Source organism: Trachurus japonicus, chromosome 14, assembly GCF_045865225.1.
Source record: "Trachurus japonicus isolate A0001 chromosome 14, Traja_1.0".
Classification (NCBI taxonomy): Eukaryota; Metazoa; Chordata; class Actinopteri; order Carangiformes; family Carangidae; genus Trachurus; species Trachurus japonicus.
The window spans coordinates 19,455,472-19,472,845 of NC_140920.1; the positions used below are offsets into that span (position 1 = coordinate 19,455,472).

The following is a 17,374-nucleotide window of genomic DNA, read 5'->3' on the forward strand; positions in this document are numbered from 1 at the left end:
CATTAAATGGAGGTCAAGAAGATGTTGAGTGAAACTTACAGCTGCATTTGTGCCTCTGATTAATGCAGAAACCAGTTCAGATGGATAATCTAGTGGAAATTTGACAGTCTGATGTTTTTACCATCAGTTTTTTGGTCAGAAGCAAAGGCCAGTGGCAGGCTAGACTAGAAAAGTTTATATTAAGGCCTTAATCATACAACTTCAAATTCATCTCTTGTACAGCTTGAATAAAACAATGCTTGTGGTGGAAGGGGAGCCTAGTTGCCTGCGGTGTCTTTCTGGCCATTTCCTCAGTCATGATCAATTCAAACAGATCGCCAACTGAAACCTCCCACACCACAATTAGTGAAGCAGAAAACTATTTGAGTCTGATATACAGTAATCAGTGTTTTTTAGGCACGACATAGAAATAAGGACAGGCAGGGTCAATGTTTCCAGAAAGTTAATATAACTCAGATAAAGTCTTAAAAACTAACTTTTATAGGTAAACTATCAGTAGCTGTTGGCAGATGACCTGAGAAGCTAATTTTGGAGGCAGAACAGATGAAGTGCTCCAATATTAAAGAAAATAAAGAAATCTTCCCCCACTGTGTTTTGCTTGGCCCGGTGACAGCTGGTTAGCTGCCCAGCAGCACATAGCTGGGCTGTGTCATATCTGTTTCTACGAAATGCCCCTGTAGTCCCTCCAATTTGCATCATGGTAACCCGAGAGCACTCATCTGAGCTCGGTGAAGCCGTTTTTCCACTGGCACTGAGGCCCAGGACAGAATGTTGTTAGCAACGGAGGGCAACAGTGCACGGGAGTTATTATACTGTACCTAGGTATGAGCTAATGCAGCTGTATACCTGCCAGCTGAGGTTGGGGAAATGGTCGTGCTCAGGATTGTGTGTGTGTGTGTGTGTGTGTGTGTGTGTGTGTGTGTGTGTGTGTGTCTTTGTGTGGCCTTATCCCTTAAAAAATTAAATGAAAAGACTAAAATCGTTCAAATTATTTGTATGGCAACGATGCTCTAACAACATTCAGTGCAAGGAGACTCATTTAGGGAAACAAAGTAGAGTGAGAATAAAGATGAAAACAAATAACAGTTAAACGTGACAACTGTCAAAGTGTCAGTTATATATTTATCTTGGATTATTGTGATAATCCATCCCCAATCATGACCTGTGGCTCGACTCTTTATATAACAAACAGGTGTAGTAGGAGGTGCATCCGGACCGTGATTCTGATACCACTTAATCTCTTAGTTGAGTTGGAGGAATGTATAACCTGACTGCAGCGCTGATGTTTCACAGCAGCTGAAGCTCCATTGGCTGTGGAAAATAAAAGTGGGATTGTTTTGTTTTGGGGGTTTTTTTATCCCTTTTATTTCACATTGAGAAAAAGCAGGCGTCAAGATCTCCGTCACAGTGGCCGTCATGACGTTATCTGTGGAATCTCTTGGACTGCTTTTGGTTTACAGTGTCTGTCAGGGACAGGGTCAAGTTTGGTCATGTGTCACTCAGCAGAACGCCTTCATACTCATACTGATTTTTCCCCAGGCGCTTAAGAAAGTCTGATCACTCTTAGGTTGGTCTTGGGAAGAAATGGCTGCATTAGCTTGTGGCATTTTATCATGTGCAGAGCAAATAATAGCAGAGTTGTACAGAAATCAGACGTAGAGCATACTGTAGGCTACTGATTGAAAATCATGGGAAAGGCTCTGAAACCACCATCTATGTTCAGGCTGATGCTCAATAGGTCATAATTAATGTACTATATAATTACCAGCTCCTATTGGTCAGAGCTGAAGTGCTTTGTTATTTCAATAATGCTAAAGTCAGAAGTGGCCACATTAGCTGAGATCTATTACTGTAGTTGAGTGAAATGAGTAACAGCAATTTGTGGGGGTGAGTTATCTCTAACAGCACGGTTAATTACCAATCTGCATAAAGGACTTTAACCTCCTCAACCTGACAAGCCGTGTGGTTTGTGATTACAAATTGTGCTTAAAAAATCAATTTGCTTGCAGTTTGATTTCATTGATTAATTAAGTACAATTAAAGATCCATTAAGTTCTTTATAAATATGTCATGCTATCAATGTAAATCAGGTATATCCTGTCTCTGTTGGTCATATGTGGCTGAAATGAATGCAGTCTGTTGTAATGCATAAGAATCAGGCAGATTGGATGTTGATCAGTTTTGACAAGTGTGTGTTATTTTTTGTTCTTTGCTGCTTTATTTATGTTTGTTACAGGTTATAATGTAATTACTTTTTCTCTTGGTTAATTAACGTGGGCTTTGGGGCTCCCTCAGGGTCACACTATGCTGTTTCATTCAAATGAAAGTTGCTCACCCAGCAAATTTCACAAAAACGCAAACCTTAATAATTAACCTTCTCCACAGTGAGATGTGTCCTGTCAACACTTTTACATTTGTGCATTTTTAAAATGGAGTTATGTGGTAAAATGCTTATCTGGGCCAGAGGGGATTTTTAGTTATAGTTATAGTTATATGAGCTTCTCCGGGCTGTTTATTCATTGAGCTTATGTATATAATAGACTTGTCACAAATTTCTTTAAACTAATTTGCTTTGATAATCACTGGAATCACTCTAGGATCCATCACTGAGATGTCCTAGACATTTAAACAGCTTCATACAATATGTGAACATATTGCTGATCATTGTCGACATCGGTACAGTAGAGATGCAACAACATCTTATTTTTGAGTTTAAGAAAAATATTAGAGTGTTTTTTTGTAGGTTATATCTTAAAGGTTCCTGGTTTGCCATAAAACTATGTGTCCAGAGACATTGTAGTTATGTGTTATGTTGCGTTGTACTGTACACACACTCACACACACTGTGAGTCACACAGTGCAGTTTTTAGTGTTTGTCCCTGCGGCCATTTGTGACCACAGACATTTTAACCATCCCCTCGCCAAGCCGACTGGATGAGAAGGGGAATTACCAGAAGAGAAAATCAGGGAAAACTTGCTGACCGTTTTGACAGCTGACATACCTCTGATCTTCAACCACACCTCTGGAGTCCAGCAACCCTCCCTGTGAGACGCTTTCAAGCATCTACCACCTGAACTGTAAGCAGAGCGGTGACTGCACTTTATCCCCCACCAGCAACAGTGGATGTTTAGCGGGGTGTAAAAATGGTGTGAAAGCCTTCAGACATCAGTTAAACATTGGACTTTGAAGGGATGGAGCTTTTCAGGAATATGGCTGAGGCAGTTTGAGCCTTTTGTAGATTTGATGAGACACAGAGAGCACAGCCCCTACTCACCTGGAACACCTATACATTTTTTAAGTTTAAATCCTCATAAGTAAGCAGGGACACGTTGTATAGGATGGCAGAATGTGCCGCGGCTTTTATCAGTTTCTCTTCTGTTGTACGTGGGAGCAAATGTTTGATGGGAAGACATTTTCACATGGTTGTGTTGTCTAGTTATCTACCCTTCTACATGCTGCTTGGTTGGCATCAAAACCTTGTCATAGCTCATTACCATAACCTTGCAATGACCTTTTTCTAGCACCCACACTGCCCAAGTTGCACCACTGACGCAGAGAGGCGATGACTCACATGGAAAATGAATGGCTCCTGGTCATTCTAATGTTCCACATTTAAAGAGTTTATTCTTCATATAAAATCCAAAAGATTTTTATACTCTTTCTCACATATATGCTTCTCTAAATCAGGATCAACCCCCCTCCAAGAATGGCCTTTTTATCTCTAAATATTGGTACTTTTACTCCTGTGACACCTTACCTTTCTTCACTCCTTAACAACTACACATAAAAAGAGGAATTTGCAATCTCCAAAATTGGATTGTTTCTTCCAAGTTGATGTTCTTGTTTTTGGTCCAGGTCTGTGCTTTGGGGGCTAGACAAACATAAACACCCAAACACAAACGGTACACCGAGCACGTAACCCCCCGCCATCCCCTGTAGCTCTCAGCATCCAGGCGCACGCCGTCCAGCTTCCTGGCGCTAGCAGGGTGGAGTGGACTAATCACACATCCAAATCTCTTATCAGGGCCCAGAGGGGCCAAATCACAACTTCCTCACAGACAAAGTCATTTGGAAAGGGAAGAGGCCACTGCCTGCTGTGGTCATGCTCAAACCCAGGAGCAGATACCATCACTTATGCAAACGCTGGAGTTGAGCGGAGAGGGGCCCCTGAATGTGGCAGTTGAAGTCAGTGACCAAAAAAGTAGCCTGAGTTTAAGGTTTATTGTTGTTTCTGACAGGTGCAGAGTGTTTTGTTGCTCACAGGAGTCATAATTCATGCAGTAATTAGGTCAGATATATATTAAGGTTGTTCACTTCGCTCTTGGTTCTCAGAGAACAGATGTATGTGTTCGTTCCACCTTGTTGTTCCAGCCTGTCCATATGAAATGATTTGTTGTCATCAAAGACGTAGGTCCATGTTCAAACTGTAACAGGATTTCCTTCCTCTTACACCTTCTTTCTTTTGTGAGGGGGTTTGTTTTTCTGATTAATTGTTGATTATAACTTACTTTAGGCAGCTCTGATGTCATGCAGTCGGATTTGTAGACAACATGTTCATGAGAAACGTGCAATAAAGCAGATTGGACACAATCAATTTTAGCAGTATAATGCACAATTGAGTTGAAGTTTTTTGCAATTTCAAATGTGCAACTAAATCTAGTGGTTTCCTCTATGAAGACAAAGGGGCATTATTGCTGTTTAATGTAGCAGCATAGGTAGCTTGTTTGTACTAGCCTATGTCTCATTCTCATTCTCTAATACTACATTTCATATGACATTATGTTTTTTTAATAATATTTTACTGTAGAATTAGCACCTAACAAACAACATTTGCTAGAAACTTAAAATCCCAACAGCGTCAGGAAATGTTGTAACATATTTTAAAGCCAGCAAATACAATCAGTTGGAAATGATAAAGCAAACAACAAGAAACATTCTGCATGTCTTTAGAGAAAATTAATCAAAAGTCCAGAAATCCAAATGGTCTCCTGAGATGAGCTGGCACTTCATGTGGACTCCAAATATTTGATTTCCTCCTCCTCAACTTGTTGATATGCAGGTGATCACAGGCCGAAGGGTGGGTTGGTAAACATGAACGCTGTGTGCAGTTTACTGATGGGGGCTCTTGCAGGATTTCTGCATTTTCATGTCTACATTTGTGTTGGAGCCTCCAAGTTGGCCAAGATGCAAACCCAAATACCTTGTAGCATGTAAGGAATCAAAGAAAATCTACTTTTTCTTTTCGTCCGGGTTCGATTGATTCCTTTGCCTGGCACTCCTTTAACACAGTCGTATGCCTACAGTGCAACTGTAATCCATTTTTATCCACAACTGCCCTGGATTGATTTGAGTCTAAATGCTTTACTCAGGGACCCTGATATAATTCTATTAATAATAATCATTCTCTTTCCCTACTAAGATTTTCCCTGCAGGCTTTAAGGACTCAAACATTTTCACCAAAGCCTCGGCTCTGAGCCACTATTGCCTTAAAGCAGGATATTAGAGGCCTATTTAAAGTGGAAAACTGGTTTAAATGACTGTAGCTTTTCAACTTGTGACCCTGAAGGTTGCAAAAAAAAGGTGGTGTGGGTGCCTTGCTAAGTTCAGGGGCTCTGTCTGTGGTAGATTCACATATCCCTGGATTTACAGAACCTCTCATGGACAAGTGAGACCGTCGCTTGGCAAGCACACTTGATCCCCTTTCTATCTCAAGTGTCACATCCCCATCGTGACGCCGGAAAATAGGCTTAGAGCTCTGATGTTTAACCAGCAGGTTATGTGAAGGGTATACATACTTATGGTAATTCCTCTGTGTTTTACTATTCAGTCTTTAATTTACATTGCCTGTTCCTGACTTTGAGTCAGTTTCTCTGTCTGTCTTTCCCTTCTGTCATTTTGAAGACTGCCATATTCTGTGAATTCCCCTCCCTCAGTGTTTACATATCTGGGCCATCTGCTTTGTGTCACGCTGTTCTCCTGACCCCTGGGGAGGATCTAAGGGGGAAACAGCGAGACCACATCATAAGCCAAGTTTCCATCCTGCTGTCAAGTGAATTTTAGGCAAACTTTTGAAAAGTCACAAAGAATAAAATGTGAATTAAGCGCCTTTCATTCATCTTGGCTGAATGAATAAGTAGGCAGTAAAAACACAACAACCAGACAAGAAGTGTTTGAAGAACCGATCAGTCATGGGCAAACTGCTGTTGTTGTTCTTTAGTGTCGGCTAATGTCGGCCATATTTCATGCTGTCTGAATATGAAAACAAGAAATGCCCTTGGCGATATTCTGCCCACGACGGTGCCTCTTATGCATGGCGAGAGAGCAGGTTTAACATTTCAGGGAGGGACGTGGTGGGCAAATATTTTCAGACCCCTCAGAAAATCCACATCCTCTTCTGAGCTTTGCTGCCAGACTGAGAAAGTGATTTCTGTCGCTGCTGAATGTAAACACCCCGGATCAACAAAACACTCTTTATGCTTCAAGTGACAATGTTTTGTTTTTTCTCCACTCAGCCTTTTCTAATACAGTCTGTCAAATTTCCACAAACGTACTTGACTGCTGCGGTGGAGTGTGTGTGAGAATGTGCACCGGTACTCTAATGCATTCATTTCTAAAGGTGCTACAGTATTTGTAAGTTTTGCTATTGCTATATCTGCCTCTGTGGCTCAGATGTTTATATCAAAGCTAGCTGACGCTGGGGCGTCGTTTAGCTCAGTTGGTAGAGCAGTGTTGAAGCTACAGTCCTCGCTGCAGGCGGCCCCAGTTCAAATCCCACATCAAGCTGCCCTTTCCTGCATGTCATCCCCCCTCTCTCTGCCTCCCCATTTCCTGTCTTTCTCTCTCTCTACTGTGCTGTCCATTAAAAGGCAAAAAAGCCCAAAAAATATACTTTTAAAAAAATCTAGCTGATGCTATAGGCAGGTATTTCTCACATAAACACACATTTAAAAACAGATTAGTGTATCAGTGTATTTAATACACTTTAATCAGAGAAAAGGATTTAATTTAATCCCTTAAAACCCACTGAATTCAAAGCAACATGACCTGCAGGCCAGTGGAGTTGCCATTGCACATCAATGTCATAACCAGCCAGTGTTGATGTAAAGTGGTGTTCCTGCTTTTTTTAACTAAGCACGCTGGATTAGTTTTGTGTTGTTTACAACTTAAACATCAGAAAGAAAGTGTGGTCAAGTTTAAAACTTTAGGGATGTTATGAAATACTTCCATATACAGTACTGACTGTCAAAACTATAGGGAGCTGTAAACTCCCCAAAAATAAATGAATTCAAATACTTAGTCACAATAAATTATAATATTTTATGAAATAAAGTATACATTAATTTCAGTTCTACACTGATAACAACAAAAGGAGCAGAAAAACGGTGATGATGAGATGAGAGTAGCAATTCCACATGAAGACACTGAAGATGTGAGGGTGCTGCAAACCAGGATGTTCTCTGTAGAGCATCTGAGAGTTTGACTGTGATATTGGTAGAAGGACACTCTGTTATCAGCATCATATTTACTAAGGTCTTGTTGAAACTGAAGCTGGAGGCTGTGACACTCCTTTAGGATGGGCATCAGTAGCAAATGAGAAGCGCATGAGAACTTTCCTGTTGATGTGCCACAACATCCACAGCAGCAGCCTCAGGGAGACGGATCAAAAGCAGATGATAGAAGATGAAGTGGAGGCAAACATGAAAAAGCCTCTTTTCTGTCTCTCTCAGAAGCACCCATCCCCACTCTCAGCCAATTACCAGTAATTAAAATGGCCTCTTTGGCCTCAGAGATAATTAATAGCCTGTATGTGCCTCCTTTTTTTTTTACCCAAATGCAAATGTAATTAAACTTCATAAACAGGCGACTGATTAAGTGCAAATATTTGCCCTCTTAAAGCGGGCGGAGCATGAAATGATTATAATTGAATCAAATGCTGTTTTCCCTCTCACTGTTTGCAGAGATTGAAGCTAAGGAGGCCTGTGATTGGCTGCGCGCGGCCGGCTTTCCTCAATATGTGCAATTATTCAAAGGTAAATATGAAGCTGTTAATGTAATCCTGTGCAGAGTCAGCTCTGAGATGTAACAGACCATATCCAGAGCCAGGCGAAGTCTTGGGTGCTGTCTTACTGTGTCGTTTGTCTTCTGTTTGTGTGTCAGACTGCAGGTTCCCCATTGACATCGAGTGGGCGAAGCGTGATCACCACTTCCTGGATAAGGATGCTCTCCATTCGCTCTGCAGGTAACCAATATGTGCAACTAACTGTGTAGGTGCATCCATGTCCAACACAGTAGGTGTGGGCTGGTAGCCTGGTATATACTGTGAAGAAGAGCTCAATACACCAAACAGGTGTTGTGCTCATTAGACTATGAGTCTGTACTAGTACTACAGTTGTGGAGTGAGATCTTTGTCTATTTTGTGATCCCTCCACCACCACACACATGCACAGCAACTCACACTCACAAACTGCCATGAAACTTCCTGATTTTTACCATTTAACTACTTTAATCGCTGTGCTATTTAGACCAAAGAGGATATACTGTATTAACAGAGAACAGGACTAATGTCAAATTGTAAACCAAGACATCTGTTTATTCACAGATTAATTAATTGAATCGCTACATGGACAAGTGTAGCCATAGTCTCTATAGTGTATTATCCAATGGATACTCTGACTCCACTCCAGTTTGTGATGACATGGTGAATATTTCAAGGAAGTCTCATCCAAGTGACACAAAACTCTCACATCACTCCCAGCTGAAAATCGTATCAATTTGTTGTTGCTGTAGTTCTTACCCTTTAAAGGTGTTCGTAGGGTGTGACATCACTGTGTGACTGAGCATGCATGCACTTTACCTCACTTTACTACTGGAGGTTTGGTGCCTTGATGATGGGCAACGGGTTTATTCTGCTGATCCAGGGATTAAACCAGCTCATCATGTCAAAGGCCACTGCGGTAGCACATCCAGCCCCTGTACGTGTGTATGTTACATATGATAAATGTTAATGTAGGAAATTCTCAGTAAAGCCTCCAACACCATGCTGTGATGACAGATGATGCGGTTGCACAGTGCAGCTGTATATATACTGCATGAAAAAGATGTGTTTATCAGAGAGCTAGTATCATATGTCAGTCTAACCACCATGCCCCGCTCTTCTTCCTCTTACAGGAGATTAAGCACTTTAAACAAATGTGTGGAAATGAGGCTGGAGCCGCGCAGATCAAAACGCAGGGTGAGTGTTGACAGTCAACGCAGCAGGACTCTCGTATCGAAGCAGCAGAGGGCATCACACCATGAAATCTGCTCGTTAAGCATCACTTGATTTTAACTGATATAAACTGACTGGTCCTCCACATCCTCCTCATCATCATCCTCGTCAGTGGAGTCTATTTCTAGGAGGATGTGGAGATCAGGAAAGAAAGTGAAAAGACAAAAGGGGACATGAAAAGCTGAACGAATCATCTTCGAGACACATGGAATTTGAAAGCCTTGAGGTTCAGATAATTATACACAACATAAGTTAAATTATATTTGATCTCATAATTTAATTTTCTGTGATTTTAAGATCAAGTTACTTTTTCAACAAAAGTCACTAATAGTAGCCTCTAAATGTGAATATAATGTAGTAAGCCTATATATAATAGTTAAGAATAGTTTTGTGTGACTGTAAAGTCTGTATTCTGCACTGTTTTGTTACATTTTATTCATTTAAAAATCAAAACAATTATTTGACTCATTTTACTGTCACTTCAGTATCAGCAGTTTTCAGGTTTCAGGACATATGAGCAGAGGGCTTTATTTATACTGCAGTATAAATAGGTCCACGCAGTATAAAGGTTGATGTCCACGTGTAGTGTTATTATAGGTCAGGTCTAGGTTCTATTTTAATACTGAAAATGTATCAAAGCTTCAGTCCACAAAGTAACACACAGCCTGTATTCAGAAACTAAGCCTAACCCCACCAAGCTCCAACCACCTGGACCCACCATCCAACACTTTCCACCAGGATTTTGTTTCTCTGTGTGTTTTACCTGAAATCTGCTACATTTTTACTTAGTCACAACTCAGTGATATCAACATTTTAGATATGGAACCTCCATAGAAATAGATGTAGATGAAATCTTAAGGTCAAACAGTTTTGCTGTTTCATCATTGAATATTTATTTTATTGTAAAAACAATGTGACCACATTTTAAAGTCTAAATATAGGTTAACAACACTTTCTTGTATAAATGTTTGTATAAATTATTCAGAACATCTCTATGCATCTGTGTACATATTAGACCTCTGTGTTTGTTTGAGTCTCTTATTCTGTTTGCAGACTGTGTGCATGTCCCTCCTCTGCATATATTAGTGGTGTTACTGTGTGTTTGTATAATATGCAGATTCATTGTAAGCTCTTGTCTGTTTGTCTGAACCCTCCCTCCCCCTCCAGGTTGTCGACTGCGATGAGGAGGACTTGTGCGCCATCAGCCCCAACTGGAGCTACGACAGGCGGACACGGCGATGGCAACGTCTGGACTCCGCCATGGACGTGCTTCGATTGACCGAGAGCCCCACCGGACGCCAGGACGCGTGTCTTTGTGACGTCAGCAACCACCACGATTTCTGCTCTATTCACAGCACCAGCAGCACTGACAGCGAAGGCCACGACGGACACCACAAGACTCACAGACGACCTGTCGCTTCTGCAAACGCTACTGCCAGCACCCCAGATGACCTGGAGACCAGCAGGAGCTCCTCCCGTTGCTCCTCCACCAACAAGACCCACTCCCTGGACACCTCCTTCAGTGGACCCCCCTCCCCTGGGGAAAGCGGTGGGGGATCATCCACCATGAGTCTGGAAGCTGAGGCTTGTTTCCCAGACAAACCTCCCAGAAAAAAGTGCACTAGTCTGCTGAGGAAGATGGAGAAACTGAGGCTGAGGGGGACTGCGGGACTCCTCCCCCCTGGACACAGCAGCGGCAGTCGGGCCCGGCAGGTAATTAGCGGGCCGGTCCTGATCCAGGAGGAGGACAGGATGGAGAGGCTGCACTGCCCATCAAGGTGAGGACGGTGGATTGTGGCCTTTCAAAAAGCCTCAAAACTTTTCCTTAATGCATCTTTAACCATAGACCAAACATTTCCAGTCTGCAGGGTCGATCCGACAGGCGGGCATCATCCTCACCTTCATCTCCTAACACCATCAGCAGCAGCAGCAGCAGCAACAGCCAATCAGAGAGCAGCAGCACCGTCAGCACGCCCAGCCCCGTCACCCGGGTCAGGAGCAACTGCAAGCGCTCCAACAGCGGCGCTGGGGTCGGCGGTGGAACAACCTGCAACAACCAGAACCACATGGGAACAGAGGTCTGTCCAGAAGGTTAAGGCCTTCAATGGAAAATATACTTAACGTTTATTTAGAAATAATTTTTAAAAAATGGGAATGGGACAAAATTAGGGAGTTATCACAGAGAATCAGATATACAGCATACAGTGGACATTACTGATAATATTAAATATGAAAGGTAAAGGTGAGGAGGCAAAACATTTGGGAAAAGACCTACGTATTTTGCCTCATTAGCCCAAACTGAAAAGTATTTGGTTGGAAGCCAAGGATAACGTTTTTTCTGACATCATTTGGGATTGTCCCAAATAACAATTATTTATGGGGAAAGTGAAGCTCCCTTTTTGTGTCTCTGTACAGCCAATCAGTTTGATGTTAACCAGTATTAATTTTGTTTTGTTGTACTGTGTGAGACTCAGCATCTGGGAACATGTTTTTAAAAATAAAATAAAATAAACACAGGCAATTTCACCAGGCACTGTTTCAGGAAAGTCAAGTGGAAACAATTCTTTCACATTCACGTCATGGTGTCATGGATTCCAACTTAGAGGCAGTTTGCTGGAAATCTGTCATCACATTTAATTGGAGAGACATTGTGAGAGGCAAAAACCCAACTGTATTTGAATAACATCTACATTCACAATTTTTTTTTTTTGTGGAAAAGAAGCTTCTATTTTCCCTCCAGGTCCCATCGCACTACTCCTGTTTCAAACTTAGAATTTGTTGTACAACTTATAATGATAATGATAGAAATGTTAAAGATCATTGGTGTGATTAAGCCTGAGCTACAGCGTTCACATATACACCAGGGTTTTTTCTCTGAAAGCTCCAACCAAAGGGTTATAATAGAAGAAGAATATATAATAGAAAAAGAGCATATAACCACAGTCTTCAGCAAGGTCATTAATTTCTTTAAAGGCCACTGTGGCTGCACACCATGAATTTATCCAGTGACATTTTCCACACATTTGTCATTAAATAGAAACAGCTTTGAACCCATTCAAACCAATTAAATGTGGCACAAAGTGGTCTGTATATTATATAATAATGAATATAATGTATACTAATAGATATCTCCAATGAAATGTAAAAAGTGTAGTAAATGGTTTCCCCTTTTCTGTCTCCACTCACAGGACTACAGGAACCAGATCAACAACAACAACAACAGCAGCCACGAGAGCCTGGTCTTCCACATCCCCCACGGACACAAACCAGGGACCTTCCCCACCTCCCTTGCGCACAAACACGCCATCTTGTCCCCGATCATCGACGACACCTCCGTCAACTGGAGAACCGGCAGTTTCCACGGCTACAGGGGACGAAACGGCAACAGTCGCCGTGAAGCGTCCTCGCTGGCCACCGGGGACCAGGACCCCTCGTCCTCGTCTTCCTGCAGCGGCAGCAGCGCTCCGGTCCGCAGCCCGCTCGCAGCGCTGGATCAGCGGCTGAGCATCTACGACAACGTGCCCGATGACCAGCAGCTGTCTGAAAGTGAAGGTGGCTGTACAGGAAGTGGTGAAGAGTCAGAGGTGAGTCAAAGGCCTGTTACTGTACTTCTTTTACACTGTACGAGTTAATAATTATTGATTTTAGATTTGCTGAGTTTTCTGGGTTTCTTGATTTTTTTTTTTCCAGTTTTCTATATTACAAAATGAATAACCTATGATCCATGATGCCTTTCTTAATTGATACTGAACATCTGTTCAGCAGATTTATAAAAAACACTTTATAAAACATGTATTAACATTCATAGACATATACTAACCATTAGTACATCATTAGTAAATCATTTCATGTAATCATTTCAAGTGCTACAGAAATGTACATATCAAAAGTTATTTAATCATTTATTTCCACTTAATAACTGACTGTCACTAATTCTTGATTTACAGATGCTGAATCCAAAAAACAATAATTGTTTTTTGTTTTAAAACGCTGCTTTATATGAAGACGCATTAGTGTTGACGCAGCTAAATGTTAATGTTCTGTCACTGATCACACTTAGAAAAGTCACCAAGATACGAACAAACAACGCATCTCAGCAACTTAGGAAAGACATTTATAATACAGTTCATTAGCGAAATTAAACTGATTCACAGCAGAAAATATAATGTGGTTCAACTGATTGGCTTGGAGCTCTGTCCTAATTGTTGTGTGTGTGTCTGTTGTTCATGTAAAAGCACAAGGAACTTGAGATAAAGTTTGTGGGGTGAACTCTGCAGTTTTGTTGAAGAACAGGCCAGACATCATAAACAGTAAATGATTACTTGGTGAAGTAATTATCGTTGTTAGGGATCAACATGTGCAATAAATTATGGTTGTTCCGTGTTACGAGGCAGTAAAATACTGACATCTGTCCTCTTTTTATTGAAGTTTAACACTGTGCTTCACTAATCAAATGCACATTCATACATCAAACAAATCAAAAACAATGCACAAACCACTCATTCTCTTTCTCTCTCTATCTTTGACTCGCCTACTTTTCTACTAAAAGAAAAGATTAAAATCTGCCGAAAAAATCATAATAAATCAATAAAAAACTGAAATAATTCAATCAACGTTATTGATTCCGCTAAGCTAAGCCCCATATGGAGTTGAAGTGTTCCCATAAAGCCTGAAATCATTTTGAGAGTGCTCACATCAAATTTAATTTTCGATACAGTCGTCTTTGACAACTCAGATAAATCACTTTGATTCAAATGTTTTTTTTCTCTTACTAAAGCAGAAGAGAAGCCATTTGGAATAAAACTGGAAGCCTCTTTGACAAAAAGATGGCAACCGTGAGAGGAAAAGTTGATGTAAAGTATTATAGAAGTTATTAGGAAATGGCTTTTCAGGAGGTAGATATGTCCATGTCTGACCTTCAGTAAGTAAAGATATAAAACCTTGGCCTTGCCTTGTTTGCTTTGTCTAAAAGGTTTGCAGTCCAACCTATAGTATTTATGTTTGTTTGTTTTCTCCCAGGTGGGTCGGCTGTTAGGAGATGAGGACGTGTTCTCGGCTCTGGACAGCGTGCTGGAGAGGATCAATGACCTCCAACAGCTGGTTTCCACCTGGTCTGAGAACTTGTCTGAGGACGACTGTCAGCAAGGATCCTCCTCCTCCACCGCCTCCTCTTCCTCCTCTTCCACCCAAGACTCACCTGCCCTCTGCTCCTCGGCCGCTTCCCCCTGCCCGTCCTCCCCCAGCCACATCCACCTGGAGGTGCAGCATCCGGAGGAGGAGGTGGAAGGAGAAGAGCAGGACGAGAAGGAGGAGGCAGAGAGCTGTGAGAAGGAACCAGCAAATGGAGAGGAGCCCAAATCTCCACAGCCCAGGAGCAGGTGAGGGAGTTGGTAACAATAACTTAGTTATGAAAAACATAACTCAAAATCTGGTTTAGGAAACACAAGCAGTTTACTGGACACTGGAAAGTTTCCCTGGACATTTGTAAGTGTAAGCAGAATACTAATAATGACAGTGCAGGCAATTTTATTCCCTCAGGCATAAACCAAAGCAAGAGCAAAGCACTCAAGATAAAATGTTGTATAGTTTTAATTGCTTTTTTTCTATATAGTGCTGCTTTTATAACTGTTAGTTGTTGCACATTTGTTCTCAGATATAAGAGCAATAAAAAGTTATGAAGCTTCTCCTGTAATATAAAAGTAACACCATCATAACGCACCAATGGGTTGTCCCTGCTCTGTGTGTGTGTTGTACTGTTTGGTTTAATACACATGAACAGTTATGTGTCTTTTTAAATCTATATATAAATTTGTTTATTGAAACACATCACATCATGTTACATACAAACAGATGTGTGTTTTTTTTCATCAAAGGAAACAAACACACATACATAGAGAAGCAGTACAGTAGAAAATATACAAAACAAAGATACATTATGAAAATATGAGAGAAGAGGCTGCCATGTAGTATAGAATTTCCTAGTTGACCCTCAAAGTGAAAATTGTATCTTTTCTATCTTAAGGAATGACATTAGGTCAGTCTGCCAAGATTGGTCTGTTGGGGGTTTGGGCAACTTACAGTTATGTGTCTGTCATAGTGAGATAGACAGGAAAGGGGGAGGCAGAGAGAGGGGGAATGACATGCAGGACGCGGGATTCGAACCGGGGACGCCTGCGTTGAGGACTGTAGCCTCTAAATGGGGCGGCCGCCTTAACCACTGCGCCATGCACCACCCCACTGGAGCTGCTTCTTAACAACCACATCAGCATCATGGCTGAAGACAGTGACATCTGTTGAACTTTGTCCAGTCTAAATTATGGGATAAATTAAGTTGAATTATTATTTCCCTTACAATCAGTCACACAGTGAATGTTCATGAATCATAGGTCAAAAACTCTCCTTTAGTCCAACATCATGGGACTGAAACAGGAAAAAATTGGCATGCTAACTATCTTGTGATCATGTTAGTAAGCAAATATAAGCATGCTAGCATGTTAAATGTTTTGGGCTGTATTTGCACACTCATATGCAGTTAATTTATTCGTGCAACAGGACTGATGTTGTGTTTTGGTTGGAGATGAAAAAGGAGTAACTCTGAAAACCCACCATTAGCTATTTGACATCACAACAGATGTTGGGTTTTCCTCATGACTACAGTCAGAGTCAATAGAATGAGACATTTAGGAGATGGTGGATTTTAGTTGCTCAACAGCACAACTTAAAACTACCAAAATATCAACGTCAGTTAACCTATGTCGTGGGGTCACCTGACACCACAATACTATATACATGCACTTCTGTTGTATGTACAGTGGAATGACAATAAACTTGATTTGATTTAATTTGATTTGATTTAACCAAATATCTGTCTTGAGACATCTGTCTAATGACAGAGGCAGCTGTGCACCTTGGAAAGCTCAGTGTGACTGTCAGCTGTCCTAAATGTATCACTGTTGAGATTCAGGCAGTGATATGATTTCCTTTGGAGCCACCCTTGGGATAAACTTCACATATTTCAAGCAACTAGTGCTAAAACTCTTTCACTTGTTTATCTATTTAACAGTTTTGCCTCCCAGTGTGTAAAGTGTATTAGTCTCTCAGAGATTCTGTCATTCAACACTTTTTATCTCTTTTATGCAAATGGATCTATCTGTTCTATTAAGACAGATGAAAACGTGTCATTTTCGCTTCGGTTGATTCTTTTTGAACAAATACAAAAGCTCTGCTGTCACTATTAATGAAGCAACAACCGTCATTTGAATTTAATAACATTTTCTGTGTAGATCAAAGTACAAACGCTTTTTTTCCCCAAGCTCTGGGAGGAAAAACTGGCTGCTGATGGTCTCCCTTGTTTGTGCTGTGTTAAAACTGTGCGCGTGTCTCTGTGTGTTCAGCAGAGTGAGCCAGCAGCTGCACTGGTCCAGCGAGCAGAGCCTGCCCTCCCTGCCCACCAGTCCAGGGGTGGAGAACCAGTCAGTGTCCCAGTTCCTGCTGCTGCAGAAACTCTCCCTGCTCAAACTCACCGCTCTGATGGACAAATACTCCCCATCCAGCAAGCAGGGCTGGAACTGGTAAGAAGAGAAGGGGAGGTTGGGGGCTCTGGAAGTATTTTTGGATGATTTCATGCTTGAAAATAAAATTGAGGGTTTGCCAGAGGTTGAGGACAGAGTTAACTGAGGCATGGAGAGGTGAGAAACAAAACTTGGGGGAAAAAAACTGTTTCCTAAACCTTAGATTCCGTGCTCCTGCACACCTGTGTAGAGAAACATCTTCAGGAAAACAACAGTGGAAAGGAGGGCAGGTGGGCGGGCAGGGGGTAAATATTTCAGGCAGCCTATTTAGAAAATTCATTCATTATTCATGGCTCAGGTGCAACCTCGCCTTGGCTTACAAAAACAGTGTAGCAACATGTTTCAAGTAGAATAAAGTTTCCTCCAAACCCTGCAGGTAGGACTGCTGATGCATCACACTGGGACTATATTCTCTATCCTCCTAGGACACACTGTGTCTCCGTCCTGCTCTGAAACTCTGCACCACATTTACATTCCCCTTTCACTATCTGAGTAAACACTGCATATGTACAGAATGTGGTCATCAGTTCATTT

The 17,374-nt window shown here is 41.5% G+C and overlaps 1 protein-coding gene across 8 annotated transcripts in view; it reads left to right on the plus strand.

Moving 5' to 3' along the window:
• Nucleotides 1–17,374, plus strand: part of LOC146974673 (rho GTPase-activating protein 7) — a 103,695-nt gene that overhangs the window by 74,136 nt on the left and 12,185 nt on the right. For 3 of the 8 annotated variants that reach the window (XM_085798230.1, XM_085798235.1, XM_085798236.1), the window contains exons 2-9: nt 7,960–8,031; nt 8,159–8,240; nt 9,170–9,233; nt 10,437–11,047; nt 11,116–11,347; nt 12,458–12,853; nt 14,289–14,647; nt 16,664–16,840. In XM_085798230.1, coding sequence (XP_085654356.1) covers nt 7,960–8,031; nt 8,159–8,240; nt 9,170–9,233; nt 10,437–11,047; nt 11,116–11,347; nt 12,458–12,853; nt 14,289–14,647; nt 16,664–16,840 — 1,993 coding nt within the window. The remainder of the gene's footprint in view (nt 1–7,959; nt 8,032–8,158; nt 8,241–9,169; nt 9,234–10,436; nt 11,048–11,115; nt 11,348–12,457; nt 12,854–14,288; nt 14,648–16,663; nt 16,841–17,374) is intronic. The other 5 variants (XM_085798234.1, XM_085798238.1, XM_085798232.1 and 2 more) reach the window with 3 other exon arrangements.